The sequence below is a fragment of the Schistocerca nitens genome, chromosome 2, assembly GCF_023898315.1.
Source record: "Schistocerca nitens isolate TAMUIC-IGC-003100 chromosome 2, iqSchNite1.1, whole genome shotgun sequence".
NCBI classification, from domain to species: domain Eukaryota; kingdom Metazoa; phylum Arthropoda; class Insecta; order Orthoptera; family Acrididae; genus Schistocerca; species Schistocerca nitens.
In genome coordinates this window covers 616,072,973-616,097,703 of record NC_064615.1, presented here as the reverse complement: position 1 = coordinate 616,097,703, position 24,731 = coordinate 616,072,973, and the positions used below count along the sequence as shown (strand labels likewise).

At 35.6% G+C, this 24,731-nt stretch overlaps 1 protein-coding gene across 1 annotated transcript in view; it reads left to right on the top strand.

The window, feature by feature from the left end:
* The window catches only part of LOC126235206 (nephrin-like), a 190,324-nt gene extending 168,036 nt beyond the window's left edge, over positions 1–22,288 (top strand). The window contains exons 19-23 of the mRNA XM_049943935.1: positions 448–629; positions 6,462–6,656; positions 10,572–10,720; positions 17,286–17,445; positions 17,804–22,288. Of these exons, the coding sequence (XP_049799892.1) occupies positions 448–629; positions 6,462–6,656; positions 10,572–10,720; positions 17,286–17,445; positions 17,804–18,141 (1,024 nt within the window). The 3' untranslated portion in view covers positions 18,142–22,288. The remainder of the gene's footprint in view (positions 1–447; positions 630–6,461; positions 6,657–10,571; positions 10,721–17,285; positions 17,446–17,803) is intronic.
* Positions 22,289–24,731: the final 2,443 nt, after the last annotated feature.

Here is a 24,731-nt window from a genome sequence, read left to right as displayed (position 1 = left end):
TAAATTGCTGCTTTTGTTCAGTATAGGGAGGAGTGGCATTTACATCTAGATTGCAAACTTTAATGTCAGTCAACTGATGATATTGTTCAGACAATAGAGATGCAAACACATTTTGTTGTAGAGGGGGATTATGTTGTTAGAGTTTCATGTTCTTAATATCCAACTGATCTATTGAATGTGGTGATTTCTGTTATTGCATTACTCAGAGCACTCTGCATGTTTTAACAAAGATTCTCATCTGCTCATTACTCTTGCTTAGTATTTAACAATTTTCAGGCAAATGTAGACTATTTACTAGCATTTGACTTTGAGCCAATAATTTGCATTTCTTTTCTTATTATTCATTTGAATCAGCAAATTTATGTTGTTTTTTATGAGTATTTATCTCTAGTGATCCTTTTGTCTATTTTGTTATCCATTCTGGACTTGCTTATAAAATTATTTTAGGTATCGTCCCACATCAGCAACATTTGAAGGATACAAATATGTGGATGTAACTAAACCGGATTCTAACACATATGCAATTACGGGACTTGATGCTGCAACTGATTACACTATTAGTATAATGGCCTTCAACAAACTTGGTGCTAGTAAATACCTGCCAGATCTGCTGCGTGCAAAAACTTCAAGTAAGTTTCTCTACTGTATTGGTGCAGTGCATAAAGGTTTGTTATAAATGAATAAACACACCTCATAATTTATAAATTGAATTGTGCTTTGTGCTGATGAACACCACATTTTTGGACTGTTTTAATGCAGTTTACAATACAAAAGCTGGCATTTTTGCATGAGGCTGTACCAACTGCAAGTCGTAGGCTGAGATATTTATTAATACTAAAATGCCTTCAGTTCCTATTGGTTAATGTTTTTGCTACATCTGCAGTTTAAAAAGAAGATACAATTGTATATACTGCAATAATGTTTTCACAAATGAAGCTGAATGTAATCCAAAATTGCAACATTGAATTTATGATGGATGCTATACTCTGCTTTGACTCTGCGTATTTCTTACCTGCATCAGTGGAAAACCTATGCATTTGTGTTCAAGTATCACAAAACTTGGCATTTTCATTATATGCTACAGGACTATAAATCCTTGTTGAAAATCTGCTGTTTCTAGTGAAATACATTTTATCTGTACTCTATGGGCTTTATCAAGAACAATCAATTTCCTTATTGTATAATTGGCACAAAATATCCTTATTATATAATTTACACAAAATTCTGTATGTTTTTCTATCTGTGCTATCCAGCTGTAGATATTTTTTTCCCTGTGCGAATAATGTATTTGGTGCCCTCCCACTTGCCTCCTTTCCCCAAAAAGAAACCACTCAAAATTGTAACATTGCATTATTCATAGGGATTATAATGATGTCAGACTGAAAATTTGTTTGCAGAAAAGACCAGTTTCATCAGTATTGAAATGTTCTTCCTTGTGATTTTTAGCAACAGGTTTACTTTTTTTGCACTGTCTCCACAAAGTTGATTGCACAAAATTCTTTGATGAATGACCCACTAATTTGGCACTGTAAAACAAGTAATTCATACACATCCTCTGCTTTGAGATTTTCCTGACATGCAGTCAGTCTACTCAGCACAAAATTGCATTTTTCAATATAGAAAGTGGATTTTATGATTACTTCCTTCATTTCACACCTAAGAAAGTCTCACTAAAAGTTCATTGAGCAGTTCCACTCCATTATACAGAGTATGTGTTACTCTCCATTATTAACATTCTCTGTGTCAACTGTGAAACACAGTGTAGGTGTCAATTTCTATCTGTCACAGTTTTAGAACAGTTAAGTAGAGTTAACTGATTGTGTAACAAAGATTAGGGAATAAGTGCATTTACTGTATTGACAGTGTGTGCAACATTGTACAATGATAATCACATTATCAGGTTAGGATTGCTATCAGACAGCATGACTGTTGGTTGCAGTGTCCATATTATGTTGTTAATGATAGAGAGAAAACTTTTCTAAGAATATGTTTTTGTCTCTGTCATTAGTTACTGTGCTGCCAATCTTTTCAAGCAATGAAATATGGCATCTGCTGAACATATATTTCTGTTTTGTCTTCTTTATAGTTTTCTTTACACTCTAACTGTTTACAGTTATGTCTCTTTCCAAGTTTTCAGTGTATCTTCTCAAATGTTTCAAAGCCATGTCTTAATTGTTTTGTGTAATGCAGCAAATTCTACTATATGCCTGTAATTATTTGCTTGAAACTTGTACTTATTTTCCTTTGTGTTTTATGTACCTGCAATGTATTGTGATGTTTGCACAAGTACCTTAATTAAATTATAGATACTCCAATCTATCCTTCACTCTTGATCGAATTAATTTCATGATAAACTACTCCATTGCTGTCACAATTGTAAATGTCAAAACATATTTGGAACACAATATGAGAATGAATTGCTAAATCTATGACCGAGACAAGAGATTGCAGGTTTCATATGAGCACTGAAGTTGTGTATCTGTTTTGTGAACAGTCACAGAGATTTATCATGTGTTTCTTAGAGCATTGTTGAGGATATCTAAGATCAGTAGTTGTTCTTTGCTTCACAAAAATTGAGAAAAGTTAACTCTGTGGTCTGACAAAGCACTACATTTTTGTGGCCAGGCGATTGAATTACATTAAATTTAGTATGGAATTATTAACTAGGAAATCCCACAGGATGGGTGTAGCCACCTAATTGAAAAGGGTGTTCTTTCTTCACACACATTGCCCCCTTTCCATGCAGATCTTTGAGAGTTTTATCCTACATGTATTTGTAGAATGCGGGTGAGTGTAATGGATGCATATACATTGCATTGTTACGTTTGTGTTGTACGATGACAGAAGAGAGGGGATGAAACCCAATGCCAACACATAAGGCTCCTAGCAAACCCCCCCCCCCCCCCAAATTGTTTTTAGTCTTCTGACTGGTTTGATGCAGCCTGCAGCGATTTTAGTGTCTTGTCTTCGTACAAATTTTTACCTCTACAGCTCCCCTTAGTATGATGGAAGTAATTCCCTGATCCTGCTTCTTGTCTATTTGTTCTTTTCTTTGCTCATTTTGTGGAGAACCTTCCGATTTCTTACCTAACTAGTCCACCTAATTTGTGACATTCTTCTGTAACATGACATCTGAAACGCTTCGATTTTCTGGCTTTTCCACATTCATGATTCACTACCATACAATGTTGTGCTCCAAACATACATTCTTGGAAATTTTCCCCTCAAATTAAGGACTAGTAGATTTCTTTTGGCCAGGAGTGCCCTGTTTGCTAGTGCTAGCCTGCTTTTTATGGCCATTTTGCTTCATCCATCATAGGTTATTTTGTTGTGTAGGTAGCAGAATTTCTCTTCTTAACTTCATCTACTTCATGATCCCCAGTGCTGATACTAAATTTCTCACCTCAGTCTAATGAATTAGACTGTTCATTCGATTCAACAGACCCTGTAATTCTTCTTCAGTCTCAATGAGGATAGAAATATCATCAGCAAATCTTATCACTGATATTCTTTCCCTTGGATTTTAATCCCACTCTTGAACCTTTCTTTTACATCCATCATTGCTTCTTCAATGTATAGAGTGAACAGCAGGGTTGAAAAGCTACACACCTGTCTTATACCCTTTTCAAACCAAACACTTCGTTATTGGCTTTCCATTGTTATTATTCCTTCTTGGTTCTTGTACATGCTGTACATTACCCATCTTTTCCTGTAGCCTATTTTGAACATATTGCACCATTTTACATTGTTGAACGCTTTTTCCAGGTCCACATATCCTATAAATGTTTCCAGTTTTTCTTCAGTCTTGCTTCCATTATCTAGCGCAATGTTAGGGCTGTCTTTCTTGTGCCTTTACCTTTCCTTAAACCAAACTGATCATCATGTAATGGATCCTTAGTTGTCTTTCCCATTCTTTTGTATATTATTCTTGTCAGCCACTTGGATGCATGAGCTGTTATGCTGGTATGTGCGATAGTTCTTGCACTTGTCTGCTCATCACATCTTCAGAATTATGTTGATGATATTTTTTTGCAAGTCTGATGGTATATATCCGATCCTGAGATGATGCCATGGCCACAGGAGTATGCCATTGGTTGTCTGTATGGTTGTGTGTGTGAAAGTGTGTGCTTTTACTGGAAAAAGAGCTAGTGCTTGATAAACAGTGTGAATGCTGTTTCCTGTTGTGCATTTTTATGCTCCAAGAATTGATCTTCTGTAGGTAAAACTATTAATTAAAATCATAGACCTTCAAGGTTGTCCAGAATGGAGATTTAAAAAATTATGAGACATGTTTGTTAAAATTAGTGCAGTGGTGCTGCCCTCAAGCTGCCGTAATCGGAAATGTAGAAGAACTGAGAGTTTGTAACCCAGTAGTAGGCTCGTTTCAAACATATCATTGATCTGTTCCAGATTCCTGACATGGTTTGGAGAGTAAAAGAGTGTAAGGTCAGGAATTTGTGGGTAATAGACAATAAGGAGAAACTGTGGGACATAGGGAGCCAATTTATTGAGTAAATTCAGTACAGTGGGCTGTCAGCTTTACTATGGGAAAATTATGGTTTTGGACTGGGGATGATATATTGAATAAAGGACAGAGAAAAAATGAAAATAGACTACTGGTTGGTTTGAAAACAACAGTAAGGAATATAGTATTGTTCAATGCTGTTTCTGGATCAGAACATTGTTTCATCTTTTTATTCAACATAAACTTATTCTGTCACTTTGTAAGCTTGTATTTCTGAGAAATATAGAAGAATTACATACTTATTAGCTAACTTTGATATTTTTTCATTCATGCATTCATTCTTGCACAACATTGTATTCATAGAAATGGTGTAAAAAGAATCTTGATGGAAATCAAATACATCCAGGATTGCAGTGCACATCTATCTAAACACACGGGGAAGTTGCTATTCAGAAAGAAAATGTCTATTTTTCCAACTTATAGCTGTACCTTCCGTTTATTGATTATAAATATTTTTATTTTATTTTGTGCATGGACACTTATCACTCTATTTCAGAATATTGACACATTGAATGTAGCTCACTTCAACACTGACAATTTCTTGTATTCCTACAATTCAGGTATTCAAATAATTTTGAATGCTACACATTGCTTTTATGTTGTGCTAAATTCCATGAGGTAATTTGTGAGTATGAGAGCAAAAATACAGTTTGATAATGATCAGAAAACACAAACACAACTTAAATGTGTCACTATTACGTTAACATAACTTTCAGTCTACTGTCTATTATGTTGTAATGAGTTTCTTGCTCAACCAATTTGTTGTGTTCCATTTGTTCATGGTGATACGTGAATGCTAAGAAGTAGCAATTGCTGTATCTTACAGTTGTGGTTCATTTTTTTCTTTCTGTATTATTATTGCCAATATAATATTTGAACATGTGGCACTTCATTTATATTATATTGCTTGTTATTTATTGCACATTTTGAATAACCTTGTATTCATTTATTATAATTTGAGAACACCAACACCTGTCATTTGGCAGGAATTGCTGCAATACCAAATGTTATTTGCACATTTTTTGAAAGCTTTATTATTTGTCTTGTTCAGTAAATTTAATCTACAAATAATTTGAAATTTGTTTTGTACCTTTTCTTTTCATAAACAAACATCTATATCTGGTGGATTCTACCACTGCTGCTTTAGTAGAAAATGCAATATTTATCAGTGAAAACACGATCTTTGTATTTTCAACTGTATGACATCTGCAGTTTGTATTTTTGTTGATAAATCAAGGATAAATTGATCACCACACCCTTTCTCTTATACATTTTCTGGTCAAAACCAAAATGAACGAAGATATAACCATAATACATGGGTATGCTTATAATGTAATGCTTTTATTGTTAAAGAGTAAAGCCCCAGATGTGAAATGCCACCATAAAGCCAGAATACTGTTTGCACTGTGGTGCTCAGTAGTATTATAGATTAATGTTCCCAGCAAATTCTGCACTTAAATTTCTATGGTGCATAATCTATCACAGTCACGGTCTAAATACACTTCACTCATGGTGGCATTCCATTTATTGAGTCTTGCAACCATTACCATGGCAGTTAAACTGGATTAGTGTCACTTTCTATGGGAGAATCATTTGCATAGCTGCTGTGATAGATCAGAGCCTTACTAATGACCCCTCCCCATCACTAACCCTCCACCCCATGTCCGTCCCTCCTCTGCAGGCGAGGGCCCTCCCACGAGCCGTGAACTGGGACTCGACTCTGGGGGAAGCAGCAGCGGCTCCAGTGGGGGGCCGAGTAGCCGTACTCCGGGGCTTGTTGTAGCTGTTGCATCAACAGTGGGTGCAGCACTACTAGCCTTGAATGTGGCACTGGCAGGCTGGTGTTTGCGCAGGCGTGGGGCGGCTGCCTCAGCTGGCCGTGCTGCAAAACGTCTCACAGCAGGTGAGTCACGTCATTTATCTCATGTCCTGACAGGTGGACCTCCTGGGAAATCAGGTACTGCTGGTGTCGGGATTGGCCCTGATGTGCCTGATGCTCTGCTCGGGAAGGCCGATGTTCCACGCCTCGTCATTGTTGGTGTTTCAGTGACTGGAGCACTACTTGTTCTCTTCAACATTGCTCTTGTTGCCTGCTTTGTGTACAGGAAGAGAGCCAAGGGTAAGCGTACAGGTATGTTAAAAATGTTGCATTCCTAGAATTTGAACTGTTAAGCCATGGTTGTAAAAGGTATTGTAACTAAATGAAAATGAATGAAAAAGATTCAGTTTATAAATGTATGGCAATCACAGTTTGAGAAATATAAAATTGACGCTAATGTAATAATGAGATGAATGAAGAACTTCTATTTCTGTAACATCAGATAATAAGTGATGTAAAAAAGAGAAGTGTTATGAAGTAAATCTACGTACTTAGTAGTGCTGGAAAGACATATACAACAGTACAGGATAAACATTTTTGGTGATATATTGCAATATGATGATTGTGACTATAATTTTCTAATAACAGCATTTTCCAATTTTGTGACATAATATAGAGACTAAATTTCTTCATTTGATTATGCGAACATAACATATGAGTAAAAAGGAAAATGTAGAAAATTTTAGCTGAAAGGTTTCATTCAGCACAAAGGATTTAGAGAAATGTTCAGGGAGTTGTTGGGATCCAAAAATCCCTCATATGCAATTTGAATTCATGAGAACTTAATGTCCCAATCTTATGGGAAATAAAAGTAATGAATTAGAGAACTGAGAGGATAGGGTAGTGGTGTTAACAGAGTAGAATTTGAACAAAGATGATGTTTAAAATAAGAGAAAAGAAGAAAAATATAGAGAATGAATAACAAAATAATTTACAAAAAATATGCATGTCAAGAGATTCAAAAATAATCCATTACAGCATGATAGTGAAACAGAATGCCTCTGAACAAGTAAATGCCTAGCACTGAATTATAAATTAGACGAACTAGAAGTATTGGAGAGAAGAATCATGAGTAAAATTTTAAGTCCAGTAAGAAGCACAGAAGTAATAATGAAGTATATCAAAAGATGGAAAAAATTACAGAAGCAGTGAGGGAAAGTTGACAAAAGGCTGACAAAACAGATCCTCAGGTATCTCTGGAAAAAGAAATTAACAAGGTATATGTCAAAAGTTAACATAGATTTGGAAATACACAACATAGATGCATAGAACAGAGAGATATTTTCAGAAAGAAAATCTTAAAGTTTGATTCATTTCATGGTATAAGCAGTAAGAGAACACGTGAGAAGTGATATAAAAAAAAGAAAAAAGAGACATAGTGAAAAGATGAAAGAATATTTGAGGACTGAATAGTGACCTGCTAAGACAGAGTTGTGTTTTCATATTTTATTTCTTTATTTTTTAATGTGTGCATAGCCTCTACAATTGGACGGTATTTATTTTCCTTAGAACATGTAATTGGTTCTAGAGTTACAACAGTTATTAAAAGCTGGTTTTCAATCATGTGTCTCCTTCTCTTATTCAGAACAATATACCTGATATTTCTTCAAGTTTTGTATACAGAGTGGGTTTATTGTGAGACATAATTAAAAATCTGAGTGATATGAGACTTACGTGCACTGTAGATTTTATGTTCTTTGTCTGAATAGTGAAAAACACCTTTACTGTCTTCATAGTGACTTTAAACACTGTATAAACATTAAATAAAAAATGTTTGAAAAAAAAAGCAGGAAATTAACTGTAAGGGTGCCATAGCAAGTTTAGCTCAAATAAATAAACAGTGGTCCATTAACAGATTTGTAGGTGATCTTGATTTTTGTTTGCTCTAATATTACAATGTGAAATATTTGAGGATTGAGGAAATGCAACCATTCATTTGCAGCCGAATGAGGGGCAGCAGCCATAGCCACATGTAACAGATCAGAAAATCTGGATGTACACTCTTGTCCCAGTCTGAGTATTCTCTCTCTCTCTCTCTCTCTCTCTCTCTCTCTCTCACACACACACACACACACACACACACACACATATACATATACATGCACACCCACACATACACAAACACACCTGCTCTGACATTAGTATTATAGGGAGTATTATAAGGGAGAAAAGGCCATGAATGGCGACTCTCAGGGAAGGGGAAATGGGGAAGGGGGTAGTGGCAAGTGGGAGGAATGAGTTGGAAAACTACAGGAGAGGATATGCTGAGGACAAGCGAGTAGGAGCAGCACCATTGAGGATGGGTACTACCACAGATTGAGAGTGGTCTGCAAGTAAGGCAACTGACTGTACCTTTCTGCACAGAGAAAGAGGGAAAATACTTCATTCTGTCATGAGTTTGCCTTTTCATGCTGTCATTTAGGAACAGTCAGGCAATGGTCTGGGTACAAGCACTTGCCAGGACATGACAAATATTGTTTTTTGTTAGACTATTGTCATTCCGGTCAGATACCTGAAACCCTTGCTTTTAATGTTCTCAGCATTGTTCATTGAATGCCATTAAAATTCCAGGTTGCTCTCATTCACAAAACTAAGTTGGTTGTGTGAGGTATATTAATATTTAATGTTGTGGAACATAAGATTTTTCAGCAAAATTGTCTAGTTGTCTACTTCTTTCTGCTAATTGCATCATTTTTTAGTGATTTGGAAGATGCACAGCTACTATCTATAATACATTTACTGAATATCTGCTGCATGGTTCTCTTGTCAGTCCAATTACCAATGGCAGCTGCCAATGGTGGGGCAAGCACCGTAGGTGTATTCATCTTCTACTTTTGACACTCTTGTGGAAAAGTTACAGAACTTTATAGCTTAGCTCGTATGTCTAACCCTCAGCTCCTTCGTTTTACCATCATCCATAACAAATATTAAGAGAACAAAATATGCTCACTAAAGTGAAAATCACCAATAAATGTTGAGAGCACACTATGTAAAGCACGGCCAGCAATATAATTTTGTTGGCTCCAGCAGCATTGGATACTGCACACTGCTAATGTACATTTCCCTACCACCCACCTTCTTAGCTTAGCAAGTGGGATGTTGAGAATGGAAAATTTGCTGTAGGGGCAGTTCCTACATATTCATTTCAGCAGCATTTCTCCTGGGTGGCAGTGGGGATCAAAATTGCATACGCACTGAAGCAGGTGGTGTGGGAAGGAATTAAGTTTTGGGTTTTAACACCCTATTAATGATGAGATCATTAGAGATGAAGCACAAGCTGAGATTGTAATGGAAATCAGCATGCCCTCTGAAAGGATCCACTTGGCAACCATTCCAAGTGATTTCATAATCTGGATGGCAGGATGGGAATTTGAAATGGCAATCCTCACAAATATGAGTCCACTGTCTTATTGCCGCACCACCTCACTCGTTGCAGTAAGTAAAGTGATTGGCACTGCAGAGTGCAGCAACTTCAGCAATGGGATGCTTGAGTAGCCATTGCCTTTTATGGTTGCCATCCATGTAAGTATGGAGCTGGTTAGGTGTCATACACACATAAATTGCTGTGCAGTCATTTGAGTGCAGTTGGTAAATGACAGCTGCTTTCATGTGGAGCTCTACCTGTGGTTGGAGAAAAACTTTCGTTACGAGGCTTGTCTTGTGGTGGGTCTTGGACCTGAGTTATTGACAATGGACTAACAGATATGATACATAGTTTGATGTATAGGTTGCTTAGGAATGGACTAGAATATTGCACAAGGCTTTTTTTTTTTTTTTTTTTTTTTTTTTTTTTTTTTTTTTAAATCTGTTATGTGCATCTGTATGTTGTTCACCATTTGGCTAAAGATTATTGAACATCTTTTTCTCCTTTTTGCTTGTGTTCTATCAGTGTTTGTTGTGTCACATTAAGACTTACACTACATGGCAGATCATTTGCTTTGCTAAAGGGGCAGTATGTTTGTCATGATATTGTCACATGTCATCGCACTATGTTACTCATATGTCATAGTCGCTGTCCATTATTATTTCTTTAATAGGAGACTTTTACTGCTGATTTGTTGTTTTAGTATTATTTCTGCTTGACTTTTTAAACAATTTCACTCTTTAATATTCAGTTACAAAATACAATGATCCACTTTATCGAATGCTTCTCATGTTGTATTTCAGCTGCCAGCGAACAGAGCAGCAGTAAGTCGGCAACCATTGAAATGTATGCCCCTAGCAGTTATAATGAAACGGTCACTGGTGAAACACTAAGTTCAGTTTCAGAAAAGAGTGAAAGCTACTCAAATGGAGACAGCAATCAGGAATATCTAGTAAGATTTAATTTAATGCTTACTCCAATTTTTGATCAACAAACAAAAAATAATATATATAATTGATAGATGTTAACATACAGCAGTAAGATATTAATTAATGGGCTGTAATGTTTGTGACAGTCTCTTAATTAGGCCAGTATTCACCATTTTTTGACACCTGTTAATGTGTTGTCTTGCAGGAAATTGCTAGTAGAATAGCATAATGTGAATCAAAACTAACGCCCAGTGTACAACTTTATATGTGAATATCTGTCATTAACTGTGATTCTAAGATTTGTATGTGTGTACTCTTGATTATAAAGATGAGAATAATTGCTAAGGATTGTTTTAAACATTAACTGCTAGTTTTATACCTTAGACTCCATTCAACTTAAATTAACATCTTCCTCAAATATGTTTATAAAAATATTATACATACCAAGAAGTGGTAGAGACATAGACTAACAGAAAGTCACAAAAATTCTAACTTTTAAAACAATAGCAAATTGGAAAAAGCACATGGAGGCAATGGGCCTGATCAGTAATTTATTAGAAAAGTGATCCTTGACACAGAGTCAAGGAAAGCACAGCAGTATTGAACAAGAGAAAAAATAAACTACCAATTTTTTGAAAAGAAATCTCCCGACTGCAACAGCTGGCAAGGAACAAGTAAATGAATAAAATATCACAAAATATTTTACATCATCATCGTTCATTCTGTATCTCTTGCTGGGTAAAGGGCTCCTCTACATTTTTCTATGGATTACCGTTTTCAACTACATACACCCATGCTGTTCCTGCCTGCTTTCTAATGTCAGCTATCCATCTTCCCACTGGGTCTTTTTGTATTTGTGGGATTCCAGAAACGAACTTCCTTGATCCATCTGCATTGCATTCACATGTGACACCCATCTCCAGTTCATTTTGGTTACATCTCTCATTCCTGCCTTTTTCCTGATCCATTTGTTTTTATGAAATGTCAAGTACATATTTGTAGATGTGGGTGGCTATTACATGCACCTGTTCAGTGTAGTCTTGTTTCTACTGTTATTTTTGAAGGAAAAGGGAGGAATGAAAATCAGTGGTGACACATAGCCTATTCTTCTCGAAGAGCACAAAGCTCAACATGCCCTTCCAATGGATGGTGCACCATTGACATGTTCTCTCTTCATAAACCACTGCCAAGAGGTTTGGAATTTAATCCAGGAGAACAGCAACAAAACTGATTATTAATTAATTTATGCCACTGTCCCTCACTGACGAAGTTCCGATGATAAGAAATTCTTCAAGAATTTCTACACCACTGCATCTTAACAACCAGTAGGTGCAGTAGTCAGTGGACAAGGATGATCATCGTCATCATTTTCTGCTATATTATCAGGTCCTTTGTGTCTCCATTTCATGCGATCCACTGTTTCATTCTTAATGCTGGTGTATGTGCTGTTGTCCATCACATCGTCCATGATCTGAAATCTCTTCCTTTCTGTCCTCCTCTTTCCTTCAACATATCTTCCTAAGACTGTTTTTATAAGCCCATCCTTCATTCTTAATATATGTCCAATCCAGTTTTGTTTCCTTCTTTTTATTACATCCAATAACTGTGTTTACTTTCCCACTCTTCTCAGTACCTCTTCATTATTTGCTCTATCCCTCGAACTTATTCTTTCCATCCTCCACCACATCCACATTTCAAAAGCCTCCATATTGTATTTATTTTCATTCCATAAATCTTCCCTATAGCTTTAATGGTACCTTTAATGGTCTCCTGTAATTACTTTTGACCTGTTGCTATGAGGACCATGATGTCTGGAAACCTCAAACACCATATTCCTGTTCCTCCAACATTTATCACATAGACAAGGATAATGTTGTATAAAAACACCAAATTACATCAAAATACATACAAAACTAGGAGACCTGTAAAATGATGCTAATGAACATTTGACATGAAAAATATTAAGGGATATGAAAAAATAATGAAATGAAATGATCGTATGGCATTGTTGGCCTGGAGGCACCATGCGGGGGAGTTCGGCCACATTAAGGGATATAAAATCAGCTGATACAAATAGAAATGAATGAAAAAGTTGAGAAAGCTATTTATACTATGAAGAGAGAAAGGAACAAATTGACACCAAGCTGGGGGGGGGGGGGGAGCCACAGTTGGGAGGATTGATACTAAAGAGGAGAAGCAGGCCTCGGCTTCAAGGGAAACACATCAGGATGATATCAAAGGGGAAAAATTATTGTAACTACTAGTAGTTATTTATTTGTGAGATGAATTGTTGTACTTCCTTGATGCTGTGTGTGGTTTTTCTAATTACCATACCCCATTTTTTCTGATGATCAAGCCTTTGGCTCTGCATATTAGAATAATAATGTCTTTGCCTTTCTCTGTCATGGGCTGAACTGTTAAAATATTCTTATTACATCAAAGTACAATGTTATAGGGGAATGGAAAAGATCAGAAATGCTAAAATGATAAAAAATAACTTTAAAATCAGATCAAATTGGTAAAAAGTATGGTAGAAGATCAGGATGTAACATCCTATTAAATGAGGTCGTTAGTCGTAGAACAATGGATTAGGATAAAAAAGGATAGTGGTGTTTGTCTTTTCTACAGAATCAGCTCACCATTTTCACTAAACTATTTAGAGAAAGCACATAAAATGGATGATGATATGAACCCAGATTGACTTAAAAGGGCTTTTACATCCTTAACCATTGCTGCACTGCACACAGTCTTAACATTTTGCTCTTTGGGAATCCTTCCTGTGAATATTCACATTTTCTTTTGTCTATCATAATTTATTGTAGCTATTTGTAAAGCAATCTTGGGTCCCAGAATTTCAATATTTGTCTTCACAATCTTTGAGGCACTGCTTTTCCTGTCTCTACTGCTGGTATTATAGTATTTGTAAATAGATATCATTCATTCAGCTGTATATTAATTCCAAACACAATGTTGAAAAATATAATAGGAACTGTAATAAAATGAAATTGAAACAATGGCTAAAGGGAGTCAAAGTAAGGTAGGAACTGATCCCTCCTGAGCTCTGAGAGATGTTACAAATGCTGTGTTAATAATGCCTGTTTTTTTCAGCTTTTCCATTTGCCTACCTATTGTGTACATTTGTATTGTTCAGATCTGCCTATAGTTTATATAAAAGGCATTAATTAAAGTCCATATAATAATGTAGGTTCCCAAATCCACTACCCTGATTGAATTACTTGTCTTTACTTTATAAATAACGAACTAAAACTTGAAATACTATTTGTTTTTTATTGTTCAGGACAATAACAATAACATGAGATTTATACACTGAAATATCTCACTGCCTCAGTGAGTCAATGTTGCCACCTTCACCATAAAAAAGAAACAATACGGTACAATGTTGGAAAAATGCACATACACGTGTGGCTTGCAAAGCATCTGCTAGCTGCACTCATCAATATCATGTCAAGACTGCCACCATAACTGCCCAAGTGCCAAGGGCAAAGCACCTCCCTTCAGATGAGGCCCTTGCTTTTATTTTAGTGGTTTGTGATGTTGATCCTGAGGTGTCAGACAAGCACCACATCAGAATTATGATGTGTCACATGACTCAAATTGAGCATCACTTAATTTTAAGCTATGTTGATGGCTAATCATACAGGTAACTCAGTGCATCCAAATGACATTGCTAGATGCACAAAAATTGAAAGTTCTGTTCACATGCAAATTGTGCTTATAATGTATTGCTAGTCTCCATGCTAGTCTGTCCTACGTAAGCTTTCTCATCTCTAAACAACTACTGCATCCAACATCCATTTGAACCTCCATACTGTATTTGCAGCCATGTCTGTGTCTACAGTTTTTACCCACCACACTTTGCTCGTTTGCCAAATTGACTATTCCTTTATGGCTCAGTATGTGTTCTACCAACTGTTTTCTTCCTTTAGTCAAGTTGTGCCATAAATTTCTTTTCTCCCCAATGTGATTCAGTACCTCCTCATTAGATATGTAATGGACCCATCTAATTTTCAGCTTTCTTCTATAGTACCACATTCGAAAAGCTTCTATTTCCTTCATGTGTGAACTGCTTATCATCCACATTTCACTTTGCATAAGTCTCCATGCCATACAAATACCATCAGAAAAGACTTCCTAACACTTAAGTTTGTATTCAATGTTAACAAATTCGTCTGTTTTAAAAATGCTTTTCACACTATAAACAATCTGCATTTTATACCCTCTATACTTTGGCCAACATCAGATATTTTACTATCCAAACAGCAAAACTTACTACTTTTAGTGTCTCATCTCCTACCGTATTTACTCGAATCTAAGCCGCACTCGAATCTAAGCCGCACCTGAAAAATGAGACTCGAAATAAAGGAAAAAATAATTTCCCGAATCTAAGCCGCAGCTGAAATTTGAGACTTGAAATTCAAGGGGAGAGAAAAGTTTTAGGCCGCACCTCCAAATCGAAACAAAGTTGGTCCATTGTAATATGAGATAGAATTCAGGTCGAATGAATGACGATACAGCTGCAGTAGTTTGGTTCGAGCCGTAAGCTTAGCAGTTAAGCTTTACCAGGTAGCCATTGCTATGCGTCAGGCGCTCCGTCCTTATTTATGCAGATACCCTTCGTTTTTCACGTGCTTCGTCTGGTTTGAATTGATTGCTTATTTTTCTTTGATCTGATAATTGCCGTTCTCTTTGTTATAGGTGTTTTTGTCACTCTAAGCTGAAAATGCATTACTGTACTGTGTCATGCATTGTTTGTCGCATTCCGATAATTAATGTTCACGACCTGTCGCTGCTCGCGGCATGGTTTGCTTTTGTGCGTGCTACCACCGCTTACAATAAAAAAAAAGAGAGAGTAATTGTCTCAGTAGCAAAACAATGGCAAGAGACTGCTATTTGTTGTTATTTACACTGCTGCTTTCTTTGATAATGATCAACAAGAACCAAATAATAAACTGCGTGTGATAGAAGATGTTCTGAACGAGAGTTTAGCGAAAATTTTTCTCAGTTTGAAAATCTTTGCAGACGCCTCTTTAGTACATTATTTTCTGCACAGAAATTAGAGTCATCTTAGATTTAAAAATCTAGTTAATTGTCGTGCTTCATTTCTGACTATATCACTATTAGGCATAAGAATAATACGAATATGAACATGACATATGTGTATACTTCCGCGTTTGTGTTGTCTCACTCTAGTTTCGTAGTTTATTAGGCAGACAGGATTTAAATGAGATAGCAGCAAACACGAAAGAATACATGGCAAAATGTTTATATTCGTATTATTCTTATGGTGAAGAGAATACTGCATGTGATTCAGAATTCACAAAAGTTCCCATTAGCAACCATCTCTTCTCACAGGTAGAAAAAAAATCAGAACGTAGAATTGGCCATACTGACAAACATCGCAAACGGTCTTGCCAGTCGGATTTTCGTAGTACATTGAAAAGCTGCTACATTCGAAGATGAACAATATGGAATTTGTATTTACTTCGTTGGATAATGTATGAAAATGCAGTGGTCGAAATTCGGGGCGGAGAAAAAAGCTCGTCTTCCACATTTTTTTTTAATTTATTTACTGACGCAGAGGTTTTGGCGCCAGTATTTATCTTTGTGCCTGTAAAGCATGCCTGTGTAGCGCTACATATATTCGACGGCAGAAGTTAGTTGTGGCGGCACCTACCAACATATTTCAGAACTTCCGCTTACTTTGCACTCGATTCTAAGCCGCAGGCGGTTTTTTGGATTACAAAAACCGGAAAAAAAGTGCGGCTTAGATTCGAGTAAATACGGTAATCTGATTCCCTCAGTATTGACTGATTTAATTTGATTACATTCCTTTACCCTTGTTTTTCTTTTGTTGATTCTCAAAATATAACCTCTTTTCAAGACACTATCCATTCAATTCAACTGCTCTTCCAAGTCCATTCTACCTGAACTTTAATTTCCTTTCCAAATTTCTTCTTTATTTCCTTTACTGCTTGTTCAGTGTGCAAATTGGAGAACATCAGGGATAGTCTACAACTTGCTCAATTCCTTCTGAACTACTGCTTTTCTTTCATGTCCTTTGACTCATGTAACTAGAGTCTGGTTTCTATACAATTTGAAATAACCTTTCACTTTCTGTATTTTAACCCTGCTATCTTCAGAATGTTAAAGATTGTATCCCACCCGACAATGACAAAAGCTTTCACTAAATCTACAAGTGCGATTAACATCAGTTTGCCTTTATTAAATCTATATTCTAGGATAAGTTGTAGAGTCAGTATTGCCTTGCATTCATCTACATTTCTCAGGACCCAGACTGATCTCACCTAGGTCGGCTTGTTGCATAATAGAAGACGAGTACATCAATAGAGCAATGTTGTGTTTGCACCACGTGTATTAAAAACTACAAAACATAGTAAAGTAATCTACTGCAAATGGAATATTTTCACACTGAAGTGACCCCAAATTTATTTTTATCATAGCAGTCAGCATGGCTTATATAGATTCAAAGAGTAAATTAAATGTAGACTGTTGTATATTTGTGTAGCTGGTTTAAATAAACTTTAATCAAATTTCCTCTCTCAATAGGAAGACAACACAAAACCACCAGCAGCAAGTACTTACTTGATTGACCAGATGGAGTATCCTTACCAGTACCCTGCTTACGAGGTCCAACATCAGCCAAAACCTCATCACGAGGAGGGTTCAGAGACAATGAACAGAAATACTTACAATCCCAGTGTAGAAGGTAACAGAATATGTACTCTGATAACAGTAATAGGTTGTGCAGGGGCTCTTATTTTCTTAATAATTCAGGAATGCATTCGACTTTGCACATTATTACATTGTCTTCTGCAGTTAAAATATGAATTTATTAAGAAATGTTGTGTAAGTCTTTAGGTATAGCACTGTGCTCCACTTGTTCTTTTCCAGTAAATTTTCGTCAGCTATCTTGCTTGCAAAACCATATTGATTTAATGAGGCTGATAGTGATCATGTTTTTTAATCTGCATATCGTGTTAACCATCACAAACACTTTTGAAGCATAAACTAAAATGAAATTGTTTCAGTGCAAGTATTTGAATTTCTAACTGGTTTCTTTGCAGGAGCAAAATTGCATTACGCGACACTACCACCACCGCCGAGCCATGCCGATGGTCCATACTACAACATTTCGCCTGATGCCCGTTATGTGGCATATCCACCACAGCTTGAGTTTGCACATCTGACAGGCTCCTTGCGGCGACCGACAGCTGCTGCTGGTATGGGAAGTGCAGTGCGTGCGCCGTCTACTGTGCCGCCTCCTGACGTCACAGTCTCCCACAACCCTCCTCCTGTTCCTCCACCAGCTGTTGTGCAGAATGGTCCCACTCCGCTACTTTCGACATTCAATCCTAATCTTGGTTACCCAGCCTCTGTAGAAGCTGAAGGACATCTAGTGTGATTGTGCTCCCTTTGAATAGAAGAGCTTCACGTGTGGTCTCTTTGGTGGTTGCTGATTCCAGTGGAAACTGAAGCTTGTGTTTTCAACATTTTCAAGAAAATTGTTTACAGTTTTATGGAGTCATATAATGACTGAAGTGTGTGTTAATATAAGATATGTGCCAAAGGCCTGTGAGAACTTCTGGCACTATCGGTTTCAAAATGCTACATTCTGAGCATTAATGTGTATAAGAATGAAGAGTTTACTCTAGAACAAATCTCTTTTGTTATGAGATGTCTTACACAGTTCCACTTTCAAAAGAAATTTGATCTGCAGGAATTCACCGCTAGTGAAGTAAATTTGTTGAAAATGTTGTGTAATTTTATAAGTGTGTTGGACTGTTTCTAGGGACATTGAGGATCATTCAGTTTAGTGTATAGTGCAGATGGTGCTGTTTTGTTGCTGTGAATTGCTTACTACTTGCTGTGCTCTGTGTATGGATGGAGTGTGAACAAACTTCCATATGAAAAAAAAAATGGGTTCGTATGTGTGAGGTATTGACAGTACAATGTAAAATTACTGCGAGGTGCTGGTTTGAACAGAATGTGACGCTGTTCTCATATTGTAGGAACAGTTTATCTTGAGCTACTTGTGTGATAGAACAATAATAATTTATAAACTGCATTGAACATGCCAGCTTCGTTTTTTGTAAGCTGCTGAGACTTCTATCAGTATGAGATTTTTATACTCGATACAGATTTGTGTTATACACAAGAAAGAATCTCTTCTGTATAGAAGTTTCACTGTAATTATGGTGATCCACAAACAGCTCAATCACCTGCAGAATTTCAGGTGACTCCACAGTTTTTGCATTAAGACTGAATAGTTGAACTTAGATAAACAACACAGTTGGATACATGTAATCTTCCACTTAATGTCTTTTGATCTCAATTTTCTTGTTTGTATTTGAGGTATCTTACTATAAAAGCATGTTGTAGGTACATATATTTCAGTGTGAAAAATTTTATTTTTTCAAATTACTGCTGCTTTGTGCATGTACAGAGATCTTGTGAAAAGAAGATGTCTTCACTGGGTCTTGGAAAAAGGCCCTTTTTGCATTTGTATGCAATCTAGAAACAGTTCTAAATTTCACTTACTGTTTACCTGTAGAAGTATTTTAGATTGTTTTCAGTGACAAAAAGTAATGGATATTTGCTATTTAAAATTTCAGTGTTGAATTGATATTTACTTTAATTACATCATTTATTTTAATCAGAATCTAACAGCCAAAGATAACTGCGAGTATACTGGCTGTATATGAACAATGAATTCATCCGGAAACAGGGCTGAAATAGGAAATGTTGTATTTCTCTAAATATACTGTAACAGTAGAACCTTTAAATTTGTTGCTATTGAAACTACACAGCATCAGCACAGATTCATACTAGATGGGCCTGTAAACTGACGCCTGTAGAGTGCAACACAATTCTCTTTGAGACAGTTTTATATTGTTTTATTCAGAATGTTTCATCCTTCCATCATTTCTTGTATCTTGCACTCATCCAAATCTGTATCAACCCCATCTAAATAGAAATGATGTATTATTCTGCATTATGTGTAATATCTCTTTGTTTGTATTTCAGTTAACTTTTTATTTTTCAAGCCACCTTCTTTCAGAAATTAGAAGATTCATCTTTCACAGCTTATATCTACCATTAAGATCTTACTTTTAAATGATCTGAAATTATAATTCTAAAGTTGGTTGTCAGTAGCTTTGGAAGGGAAAATGAGATGTCAGTTGGCAATGTTTTGCTCGTGTGCTATACTTTTTCATTTTTTCGCCTGACTATATATGTTCATTCCATGCTGTTGACTATTTAGTACTAAAGTGCTTATACCTGTTTAATCCTGATTATCTGAACCTTGTGACCCAAAGTGACTGATACCAAACACAGAACTATCTTTTCTTTATCACCGTCAGTTTCAGGTATGCTGTTACAGTTCCTTTGGACTCATGGTACTGAGATCAGAAACTTTAGCAGTGAAAGATTAGCAGTATATTGAATACTTCCTCATATGTCAACCATGTTTCTGATTATAAATAAATTTTGATCAATATGTGTGTATTTGTTGACAATACAGTCTTACATCAAATGCAGTGTAAGCCTTAATACCTTTTACTCCATTTCCATATTTTGCATTTTCTGCTATACAATAAATTTGTTTGTCCATAGTATTTCATAGTTGCTCTTCATGAAAAATTATTAATGTAAGGAGACATAATAATCCCTTAAAAGAATTGTGATAGTAGCTGTAAGTAAAATCAATGAAATGCTCATCATATCTTACAAAAGAATTGCTGAAATATGTGTCTTGTAATAATTGGATGTAGACTAATATGTTAGCTACAACATCAGATGAATCAAAGAGGCCTCCCAACTGAAATTTCCATGTGCACTGCAAAACAGTGGCTCTTGAATTTGTTTTGGATTCTGATTGTTGTTGCATCAGGAAGAAGAGTAATAGCTTAATTTTGTCATGAAATTAGCTGTAGAACACTTCAAATATACTAAACATCTGAGGAAATTCTCCTGAAATGTATTTTTTTTTATTTTCCCTCTTTAATGTTGGTCTGATCACTGATACGTTAATTTGAATCTTATACACCTAATGGTCTTTTTTATTTTAGTGCCATTACGTTGAGTGAGCATCATTTCAAAAATAAATCAGTATTACTGTGTAGATTATCTTTTTGCAGTTGCACTTTGAAATTTCTTGAACAGTCTCTTTCTTGAAGAGTAACACCCCTTATTCATGAATATCACACAGTTTGATTTGCTTCGAGCAACATAAAAAGACACCATTCAACATAAAATTCAAAGCAATTCATTAACATAATCACCTATATCAATATTATGTTTACTTTGTACAATTTTGTAATGGGGCATGCTAAAATATGTTTTTCATTTTTTCTGATATTTTTAACATAAATAATAAAACATTTTTCTTTAAGATTACCTCCCTGAAGTGGGAAGCCCTTTTCAGTTTGAATGTTTACTGTATCACAGGCATCAGACCATCAGCTCATATGAATAAGTACATTTTCAAATGTGTTGATGTGGTAAGCCAGTGTAGTTGAACTACTGTGCACCACATAAAATATTTCTTCAATATTATGTTGGATTTGTTGCACAAGCATTTCAGTTAAAAACTACTGAGCCACTGAAAGCTGGTATATGGGCTGTGTGAAGCTAGAACAATTAGTAAAAAAAATTATTTAAACATCTATTTTGATTTTCAATCTTGTAATGAATTAAAGCATTGTGTAATCTAACTGTAGTGTATTCTGGTATAACTTCTGCTGCATTTTGTGTGCATGGTTTCCAAATTGTGAAAGTGATGTGAACTATTTTCTGATGTGTCAGTGTGATATCTCCATATGAAAAACTTTCAAGTGTGCTAGGTTCTGAATGCAGCAAAAGAAATTCCTACAGGAATACAAACTACCTTCATTGTAATTTTGCAGTTCCCATTTTATGAAAAATGTTTGCTCAATAAATGTTTTGAAATGTGTTTGTAATAATCTTATTAGGTAAAAATGTTGCCGTGTTGAGTACAGATACAAAAATGTGTTACAGCTGTCAACACAGTGCTCTTCCGTAATTTTAATTGCAGATTTGTACAGGTATGCTTCTAGTTAATGATGTATAAATTATATAGCAGTACTGTAATTATAATTGATACTATGGACAATGAAAGTTGAAAGAATTGTATTTTTAATACGGTATTCTAATTTAGCAGATATTAAAGTGTACAGAAGTCACTTGTTTGACTCATTATTCAGAGTTTGTATATAATCACATACCTTAAAATAGTTTGAATGTTAGTGTATATGAATAGTCCAAATGACAAAAATAATATAATTTTGTCCATCATCATACATTTACAGAAACTTAATATCTGCTGCCTCCATGTAAAAATGTCATTTTATAATGTGTAATATATTATGTGCAGTTATTGATAATTTTGTTTTTATAACTGATATCCACTTGCAAAAATATGCCATAACAAAATGGAGTGCCTTGTAGTAACTGGCTTTGTGAATATAAAAGAAAAATACTGTCATGCTCAGTACGCAAATATTGAGCATTTCCCATTTCTTCCTGTGTATATCAGTCTGTTAAATACAAATTTGTTGTATAACAAAATCTATTTATGTGTTGGACGTTTTACAGTTTTTGACCTTGTCTCAGTATCTGAGTGCCTGGAGAAACTGAAAATATGCTCTTGTATCCAAAATGTGTTTCCTCAGAAGCTGGTCAATACTTCAGAGCTTTATATGTTTCCGTTTATGACTACAGAATGTACAATGAAGGCTGGATGTTCTTCCAGCATGCCAAATAGATTTTTATACCATTAGCAAGAGGAATGTGTTTCATGATTTTCGCCTTCTTTCATTAAAGAAGGAGCTAAAACGAGCAGCAAAAAGAAGGGCATCAATACTGTAGGACTGGATTCCATCTGAACGCTCACATTAATCAATGTCGATTTCCTCCCCCATTTTATGTATGGCTACTCCTTCCTCCATTCTTTACCCTACATTATTCTTTGAAGAATGGCAGACTTCTCGTGGGATGATCCATTTTAATATAGCTTTATTCTTTGATTTCAGTCACTAACAGTTTATTTTAAAAAAAATAAGGAATTCTTTCTTGTTCACTACTTGTACAATTTCAGGCACATGAGTCAAAATCATATGGGACTAACCAATTATTGTCGCAATTTTATTTTAAAATAGCCACAAGCATTTAATTATTTTTGCTATTGTTGTTTGTGTTAATGCATTCAGAATACATCCTGCAACAGGCAGAATGAACTAAGAGTTTAAAATTGTGTTATCCATTCTTTTTCAACACCTAAAAGATTGTAATGGGTGGTTTATTTCAGTGGTAGATGTGAACAGAAATAAGTAAAAAGTCTAGTTCAGTCAGAACAGATTGTGAATGCTAGATTACAATGTAGCATGTCACATTTGTCACCATGAATGACTGTGTCAACACAAAGGTCTAAAAGAGTATTGTAAATAAAACATTAAATCAGTACAACCTCAATATGTTTCAAATTAGGCAAACAGGAAAACAAACCATTCAGCATTTTCTTTTTACAGAGAGTGAGCAGTGAACTCTGTATTTCTCACTCCATTTTTATACTCTAGGGAAAAATTGCATTTTATAGTTACTGAATTTCCTATTGTCGTACCATATTCACACAAAATCATATGGCATGCAGCATTCAGTCCTATAATAGTAATTAGGACTTCATACGTACCTGTATGTTTTCATTTATCAATACTTATTCAAGTGCTCATTCTGGTATACAGAGGGCTTTTAATAAGAAACTGTCCTATATTTATACACTTTCCTGGTATGTCTTCATTTTTCCAACTAGGGAAAAAAGTGTTCTAAGATTATATTTTAGTGTTCTAGATTTTATGAATTAATGTTACAACCATGGAAATACTAGGATGAAAACAGCAAGAAGAGGAAAGGCAGCTGCTCCCAGCAGTTGTTTTATGAGTGTGTATCATAATAATCATCAACCATTTGACATACTCTGTTGTATAGAACTGGTCTCTAACTTTTATACAGTATTATTCTCTTCAACTATGCACAATCATGTTGCTGTTTTCTTCTCTTGCCCTTTCAAGTTTATATTAATTAGTCATAATTACATTGTCAACTTCTGTTTGTTGCCTGATCCATTTTTCTTGTTTCCTTGGTTTTCCTAGTAATACCCAAAACCCTTTTCACCATTGCTCAGCAAACCTCAGTGTTTGCATGTCAAAACTTGGTGATGCATATTCATTTTAATCTTTGGTTTATGACACATAACAAGTTTAGTTTTGAAAACTCTTTTTAGCCTATCAAAATCACTCCAAACCATTTTTACTCATCTGTACATGTTTCTTATGGTCCCCCCTCTCCCAGTGGTTATTATCAGTTGCCCTAAGCGCAAAACATCAGCAATTGGTTCTGTGGTTTATAGTTAATGTGTACTGTTAGTCTTTTTGGCATATACTCTGTATTTTTGTGTGTGTGTGTGTGTGTCTGTGTGTGTGTGCTGGACAAAATAACAATCATTGGCACATTGGTGGGTGCATAGATTATTACTGGGGGAGGCCAAGTTGATACTATAACATATATTAGATCACTTTATTATAACTTGAACAAGATGAAATACCTAACTCTGAAACAATCCATTGCCACAGGAATGTCATGTATTTTTGATACTGGCACTGAACACTAACATATTACTTGATATGGTACAAGATAGTAGTCTATCCTCTCAAACTTCAGTAGTCTATAAACTTTGCTGCAGTTCTGTCAGATACAACTCTCACATTGTTGACCATATAGTGATATGATGTTACATCTTTAGCAATAACTGCAGAGTGGGCTTGTAATCTACCCCTCCCTCACATCATTTGTTGATTGTCACTGTCTTTATCATTCACTCTTTTAATAAGTTTTGAGAGGAGTAAGATTTACATACTCTTTTTACTTCTTTTCTCGTAGTTGGCTCCAGTTCTTCAAGTCTAGGGGCTCATCATT